The following is a 7,680-nucleotide window of genomic DNA, read 5'->3' as shown; positions in this document are numbered from 1 at the left end:
TTAACTATAAGCGTCTACTTATGCATTAGCACTTTGTATTTATTGTATTTATTTATTGCATTGTTATTTTTTCTTGTGTCCTTCCATTGCTGCTGGGCTGTTCTGAAACAAACAAATTTCTCCTACGGGGGATTAATAAAGTTGTATCTTATCTTATCTTATCTTATATTCGAACACAGCACATGTCTCGTATGTGCCGTCACGCTCCCTGCGACTGGCGTGGACAAGACCGACAATCTCCCCACCGGCATAACTGAAACTCTCCACGTGCCCCAACTTATAATGGTTTTCACCTCTTTTGATGCTTTTATCCTCCCCTTGGAAAAAAACTAACATTATCAAACTTCTTCACCAAAATGTTTAGTTTTCTTTGCATGAAAAATTATCATTTAAATCCACAAACAACATTATGTGTAATCCGGGGCATATAAAGACTGGGACCAGAAAATAATTACTTTCTCTCCATTGAAACCCATTCATATTTTTCGATCTCATAGGGCCCATGCGCTCTACCGGAAAGGGCGTGACATCGCCACTCTACTCAAGATTTACTATGGACGCGATTTTCAGGGAACTATATGATAGTGATTTTTTTTATTTATTTTTTTATTGGGATGATACAAAGTAACTGAACCGATATACATATAAATAATAAAGAATGCATTGCCTTTGTCCAAACAGTGGATACAATTGAAGGAACACATTTATTTGTATGCGTTCATGCATACATTACATATTTTACGGTAGTTTTTAACATGGAAAGATGTGTTAATAAAGTCAAACCCTCAAAAATAATTTAGAAACTGGACGCGTTCACCACAGACCCGGAAGTGCGTCATCAGCATGCGACTTCGTCTCCTCGCAGCTATTCAGCAGTGAAACGCAGCGCAGCGCTGCTGTTTATATCCTCTCCTCTCTTCTTTTCGATCTAAAAGTCGACATCTCACGGACTCACCATGGCGATGCAGGCAGCGAAACGAGCCAACGTGAGTCCTGACGTTTAATTTGGGTTTTTGAGAGTAACAACGATGAGTCTGAAGCTTCGAGGCTAACGATAAATAAACAGAGAAGCTAATGCTAAAATAGCTTCAGGCTGCCGAGTTTAACCAAAACCCACATTTCCTTATATTAGGTGGTAAATGTGGATTTTAAAATCCCCCTTTAAGGGAAATCCAAATCATATTGACTTTTCCACCACATTGAACCCTGTACTGTTTGACAAATGTTTTGAATTGTCTGACCGTCGAACACATTGCTTTGTATCATCATGAGGTGTCTTGTTGGACTTTTGAGCGTGTCTCTACATTGACCTGTACGTTCCTAATGGATCTCCTTAAATGGTCTCTCGCTCTATAGATCCGGTTGCCCCCTGAGGTGAACCGAATCCTTTACATCAGGAACCTACCATACAAGATCACAGCCGAGGAGATGTACGACATCTTCGGGAAGTATGGACCGATCCGCCAGATCAGAACGTAAGGAGCCGCTCTTCAGGCACCCCCGACGGGATACACATATGCCGAACGCTAACACGTCTTCAAATAGTTGTTTAACTATTTCCAAAGGATAAGAATTTGGAAAGATCAAGTTTGTACTTTTTTAAACTGATAGCCAGGAATCTTTTAATATCGAACTATCAGCTGTGTTTTAGGAAGTGATTATCTTGATTTGGGACTTAATGTAGAGTACTTTTCTTGAAGGCTTCATTACAGCCATGCTACCAAATTTGTTATGCAATCTATGGACTTGAATTACAGGACAGATCAACCTCAGGCTACTTGGTCCAGTGTACCAACTGGGAGGCTGAAATCAACATTATACACCTGGTTTGGACACACCCATGTGTGATGTCACTAAAGGGTCCATTTCAAAATGGCGTTTAACGCCGAATTACCGTAACCACCGCTGCATTCTAACTGAAACATCCTGTGCGCTCAGCGGAAACACCCCAGAATCCAGAGGGACGTCCTACGTGGTTTATGAGGACATCTTTGACGCCAAGAACGCCTGCGACCATCTGTCGGGCTTCAACGTGTGCAACCGCTACCTGGTGGTGCTTTACTACAACGCCAACAGAGTACGGACTCATGGGCTGCATTTCATTACACTGCTCGCTTACTTACACCCAACTTACACTTACTTACACCCAACTGTGTCTGCTTACAGCCAACACTCAACCCAGGCTTACAGCCAACACTCAACCCAGGCTTACAGCCAACACTCAACCCAGGCTTACAGCCAACACTCAACCCAGGCTTACAGCCAACACTCAACCCAGGCTTACAGCCAACACTCAACCCAGGCTTACAGCCAACACTCAACCCAGGCTTACAGCCAACACTCAACCCAGGCTTACAGCCAACACTCAACCCAGGCTTACAGCCAACACTCAACCCAGGCTTACAGCCAACACTCAACCCAGGCTTACAGCCAACACTCAACCCAGGCTTACAGCCAACACTCAACCCAGGCTTACAGCCACCACAGCTGTTAGAAATACAAAGACTTTACAAACGTATTAATCCGCACACCATTCTTCATAATATATGTCCCTTGGATGAAGGGCCTATACGTTGACCATAGTATGTGTATTATATTTATATCCACATTTATTAACAGGGCAGCAGGACATGAGGCTACGGTTTATTTACCAACATACATTAGGACAGTCGGTACAATAATGTACCAAATACGACAATCTTCAGTTCTTCAGCTTACTTTAGTGGGTTGGGAATTTCCTTGCAAGGATATAATTAATCGTTTACACAAACCTCAGACCTATAGGCACCGAACACGACTCCATTAGTATCTTCTGAAGCGTTGACTGGCTCCATGTTCCGTTTGTTGTTCCCAGGCGTTCCAGAAGATGGACACCAAGAAGAAGGAGGAACAGCTGAAGCTGCTGAAGGAGAAATATGGAATCAACACAGACCCACCCAAGTAGGGACTGCTTGGACCCCCCCCCCCCGCCAAGCCTATCTCTCCCCACACCTGTCTTTCACATTCAGACACATTTCTGTCTCCTTTTGGATTTTTCTACTGATGGAATTTTGTTTTGAAAACGTTGACACCGTAATACTAATCCAAACTCTCTATGATGTCGATGTCCGTATGAGGAGTTTAGCCTCTTAATTTATCCTGGGTTTAGTCTCTGATCGTACATCAGCAACACTCATTTGTCTTGGTCTTTCTTTTGGCATCGGCATCATTCCTGTGTGCTAGTTTTGGATCTGTGAAGACTCAACCTTCTTTGAAATGTATTTCAAACATAAAGTATAGTCCAATCTTTTTATCAAATTCTGGACTGGATCAGTATAAAGATTGTAATTTCTGTAAAATAAAAATTCATTTTTTTTTAATGTAGCAGTTCCTTCTGTCTTCATTTATTATCAACGTGATGGTGTAATGTTTCTCCTATAAACCTGACGTCCATGTCTTCCTGCCTGTCTATTTGTCTCTCTTTCACTAGAGAACTCTCGTATATTATACATATTAGCCTACTAAATTGTACAGATTAATAGAGAATAATGTATCCAATACACTTAACTGTAACAGCACTGAACAACAAACTAATTTTAAACCAATTACTTTCCTAACCGTATAACAACTAATATCGGGCCCTTGAAATCGATCGTGACCAGACGACACTGCCTTATAACCGCCGTTTGATGACACGGGTCCATGCAGAAGGATGCAGTTACCAGACCAGGCCACACGGTGGAGCATAGAGTTCATATCTTTTATTAGATTAAATCACAACACGGGACAACGCAGCCATGTCATTGGGGGCGACAATACATGCTACAAAATAATCCTTAAACACTGGTGGTTGCTGCTTACGTTCGGTACCTCGGTCGTCACGGCAATAGGAACAACAAGAGTTGAAATTGTATATAAAGATTTTCAGGTTAAAGACGTGGTCGGAGAGCCGTCGTTAAGAACTGCTGATGGGAGTGCGTCTGTGTCGCCGCTGGCGCCATTGCAGTGCGATGATCCTCCCACCTCACCGCTATATCAACAGGCCCTGACGAGTCCAAATGGTTTGTGTTGACATACTTTCCTTATAGAGTGGCGAAGTCACGCCCCTTCCGGTAGGGCTCATGGGACCTATGAGATCGAAAAATATGAATGGGTGTCAATGGAGAGAAAATAATTATTTTCTGGTCCCAGTCTTTATATGCCCTGGATTACACATATGTTGTTTGTGGATTTAAATGATAATTTTTCATGCAAAGAAAACTAAAAATGTTCGTGAAGAAGTTTGATAATTTTAGGTTTTATGTGAGGCCGCTTTGTGAACTACAGCTCTTCGCTGCTCTCAACGCATATGATATACGTCACCACACCCGCCCTTGGAACTCGGCACAGAGATGGCGATCTCTCTGCCCCACTTCACCGCTTTTTCCAAGGGGAGGATAAAAGCATCGAAAGAGGTGAAAACCATTATAAATCGGGGCACGTGCAGAGTTTCAGTTATGCCGATGGGAAGATTGTCGGTCTTCTCCACGCCAGTCGCAGGGAGCGTGACGTCACATACGAGCCGTGTAGTCTTTCTCGTTGTGTTTTCTCTACAGCCTTTACCTGAACAATTGCACAATAAACGGTCGAACTCTTTGCATGAAAAATTATCCTTTAAATCCACAAACAACATATGTGTAATCCAGGGCATATAAAGACCGGGACCAGAAAATAATTATTTTCTCTCCATTGACACCCATTCATATTTTTCGATCTCATAGGTCCCATGAGCCCTACCGGAAGGGGCGTGACTTCGCCACTCTATTGTGTTTGGAAGAGACTCAGTGGGGCTGTCAATCAGGGCCAGGAGAATAGTCGGTAACACTTAATAATAAGGGGCCATAATAAATAGCAAACTAGTCATTACCTAACCCTTTGTTAATCATTGTTAATTGTTACTAAAATATATATTTGGCACAAGTTAATCGTTTTTCTTCACTGACCACAGAGTGTGGCTGGTTAGGGTTGAGTTAGGGTTGTCCAGACAACTAATATTTAATTAATGATGAAAAAAACATTAACTTGTGCCAAATAGATATTTTTGCAACAATTAGCAAATATTAACAAAGGGTTAGGTAATGACTAGTTTGCTGTTTATTATGGCACCTTATTATAAAGTGTTACTGAATAGCTCTCTGAAGGACAATCTGCAGACTCGACAACCAGGGTCATTAAACAGATTATTTGACTGTTTTTACATCCGTTTGTCCGTCGCCGGTCTATGCAGTTGGCAGCCGTACACTCAAATAAAGGGAACGGTGGTTTCAGTTAATAGTCAACTTCATAATGCGTATGTAGGAGAAAGGGAGTAAAAAAGTACAAAAAGATTTGATTAGCCAGCGAGAGGAGCTCTAGAGCGGGGAAAGCTTCACGTGGGGTCAGGGAGCGTTTTCTAACTACTCTTCACGTTGCTTTAGGTCTTTCCCCGGATGTAGGTGGAACTAGCCTTCTCTTTTTATATTCTTCCGCCATTTTGTTTCCCTTCCCTGAACACAAACGAGTTACTCGATGGTTTTCGGTCGTGCTATCAGATCTGAAGAGTCGCACAATGGGGACACATTATAAGCAAAATCATATTTCAAACATCGTTTTGAATCCTTTACCTTTGAGATGAGTCATTTCTCGATTTTTAGGGTTCTCGTGCAAAGTTACGCCATGAGCAGCACGAGTCGTGTTGGCTCCCTGTGAAGGCATTCAACTAACGAGGACAACTCTTATTTAACGAATCCATATCGCAAAGTTCATCATATTGATTGTATCCCATGGGAAATAATTTCTTGGGAAAATTAGATTTGTCAACGTTTACTCAACCAGAAAGTAGTGCCGTGAGATGGGCAAGTGCAAGGATGCACTCAAGGAAGGGGGCGAATAACTACATTATCACATCACACTAAAGCTAGCCTAGCAGAAAAAAACATGCTCCCACTTTCTGGCCAAACGCACATCTCACACGACAACACGGGCAGAACGCCGGCTCCACTCACTCGCTCCCATGAAAATATTTTATTGCGGGGCTTTAAAAATGTCACCGCAACTCTTCGATAAGGCTTTGCCGTCTTCGGTTTTAATACTGGAAGGATGCAACAAGTGGAGATTCGTTTTTTTTCTTCTTTTTAAGGCAGAACCAAAATGCATGCAAATTAACGACGTTTACATTTTTCGGTTACGGACAGTTACAAGCATGTTTCTAAACGGAGAAGGAGTCGGACCAAGGCTTAGCGGTCTGTGTGTGTGGGTGTGGTGGTTGTGTGTGTGTGGTTGTGTGGTGTGTTCAGGTAAAATATCGTTTTAAGTAGGCCTATCAGAAACATCGTGTTAGGAGGGATAACGTTGGGAGAGTGTAGTGGCGAAGTCACGCCACTTCCGGTAGATCCCCGATGAGATCGAAAAATATGAATGGGTTACAATGGAGAGAAAGGGATTATTTTCTGGTCCCAGTCTTTATATGCCCCGGATTACACATATGTTGTTTGTGGATTTAAATGATAATTTTTCATGCAAAGAAAACTAAGCATTTTCGTGAAGAGGTTTGATAATGTTAGTTTTTTAGGATAAAAGCATAAAAAGAGGTGAAAAACATTATAAGTCGTTGCATGTGGAGAGTTTCAGTTATGCCGATGGGGAGATTGTTGGTCTTGTCCACACCAGTCGCAGGGAGCGTGACGGCACATACGAGACATGTAGTCTTTCTCATTGTGTTTTCTCTACAGCCTTTAACTGAAAAATTGCACAATAAACGGTAAAACTCAAGACATGAAAAATTACCATTTAAATCCACAAACAACATTATGTGTAACCCGGGGCATATAAAGACTGGGACCAGAAGATAATTACTTTCTCTCCATCTAAACCCATTCATATTTTTCGATCTCATAGGCCCCATGGCCTCTACCGGAAGGGGCGTGACTTCGCCACTCTATTATGAAACACGGAGGCGGAGCCAGTAGACTAGGGAGAGAAGCGGTAGGCAGAGGGCGGGGCCCGCAGGGGGCGTGGCCGTGCGTGTTACGATAGAATGAAACCCTTATCGAAAATCACTTTGCACACTTCACATTTTGGCAGTAGTTCTTTAAATAATTTAAATATATATCATATTTATTTATCTTCATTTATTTAAATACTCATATTTATATTTGTGCAATATGTAAATACGTGGTGAGGGATTGTGTCTGTGTTTTCGTGTGTGCGTGTGCATGTATAGGTGTGTTTGTGTGTGTGTCTCGGTTTGTGTGGGTGTGTGTTTGCTCACGTGTAATCCGTGCGTCCCTGTGCACGTAACCTCTGCATCCACCCCCCCCCACTCCTGCAGTGGCGCGTGCACACTGTAATACATCACGTGGAAATCTTCAGGTCAGTTTTTTTTAAATAGCGGACAACATTCTCATGCACACAAAGTGTTTCAAACACCAGAAGCGGAATCGTTGAAAGGTCAGTCCAAGCATGTATTTTTTTTTTGTGTTTTTTTTCTCTTAATTTTCTGCTCTCAGGTTGGAAGTAGCTGCAGATTGAATGGAACGTGATCTTCTCTCGGTGCAGTCTGTTTGGCGGGGGGGGGGGGTGGGGGGGGAGGAGCCTATTTCTGCAGGTCGCACTGGAGGAGGAGCACGATGGACGGGTCGCTCTTGGCCGCCTCCTTGAACTCCTCCAGGGAGATCTGGTCGT

General features: G+C 42.7%; 1 protein-coding gene and 1 long non-coding RNA gene across 2 annotated transcripts; one reads left to right on the top strand and one right to left on the bottom strand.

Moving 5' to 3' along the window:
• Positions 1-811: 811 nt before the first annotated feature.
• On the top strand, positions 812-3,363 carry sf3b6 (splicing factor 3b, subunit 6). Its single transcript, XM_060042175.1, has 4 exons — positions 812-986; positions 1,357-1,475; positions 1,939-2,077; positions 2,855-3,363. The coding sequence occupies exons 1-4, from the start codon at positions 957-959 to the stop codon at positions 2,942-2,944; spliced, it is 378 nt and encodes a 125-aa protein (XP_059898158.1). The 5' UTR covers positions 812-956; the 3' UTR covers positions 2,945-3,363.
• Positions 3,364-3,725: 362 nt separating this feature from the next.
• LOC132450162 (uncharacterized) lies at positions 3,726-7,674 on the bottom strand. Its single transcript, XR_009523806.1, has 2 exons — positions 4,779-7,674; positions 3,726-4,060 (listed from the first exon to the last, which is right to left on the bottom strand). It is a non-coding gene; the product is annotated as an uncharacterized LOC132450162 (long non-coding RNA).
• Positions 7,675-7,680: the final 6 nt, after the last annotated feature.

The sequence above is a fragment of the Gadus macrocephalus genome, chromosome 21, assembly GCF_031168955.1.
Source record: "Gadus macrocephalus chromosome 21, ASM3116895v1".
In the NCBI taxonomy this organism is placed as follows: Eukaryota; Metazoa; Chordata; class Actinopteri; order Gadiformes; family Gadidae; genus Gadus; species Gadus macrocephalus.
The sequence above is the reverse complement of the archived record's forward strand: the minus strand, read 5'-3'. Positions and strand labels throughout refer to the sequence as shown.

What these genes read in the sequence shown, in the direction of transcription:
- sf3b6 (XM_060042175.1), top strand. Translation starts at nt 957, where the DNA reads ATGGCGATGCAGGCAGCGAAACGAGCCAAC. An exon ending in AGGCAGCGAAACGAGCCAAC is followed by an intron (nt 987 to 1,356) that starts GTGAGTCCTGAC and finishes CTCGCTCTATAG; the next exon opens with ATCCGGTTGCCCCCTGAGGT. An exon ending in CCGATCCGCCAGATCAGAAC is followed by an intron (nt 1,476 to 1,938) that starts GTAAGGAGCCGC and finishes CTGTGCGCTCAG; the next exon opens with CGGAAACACCCCAGAATCCA.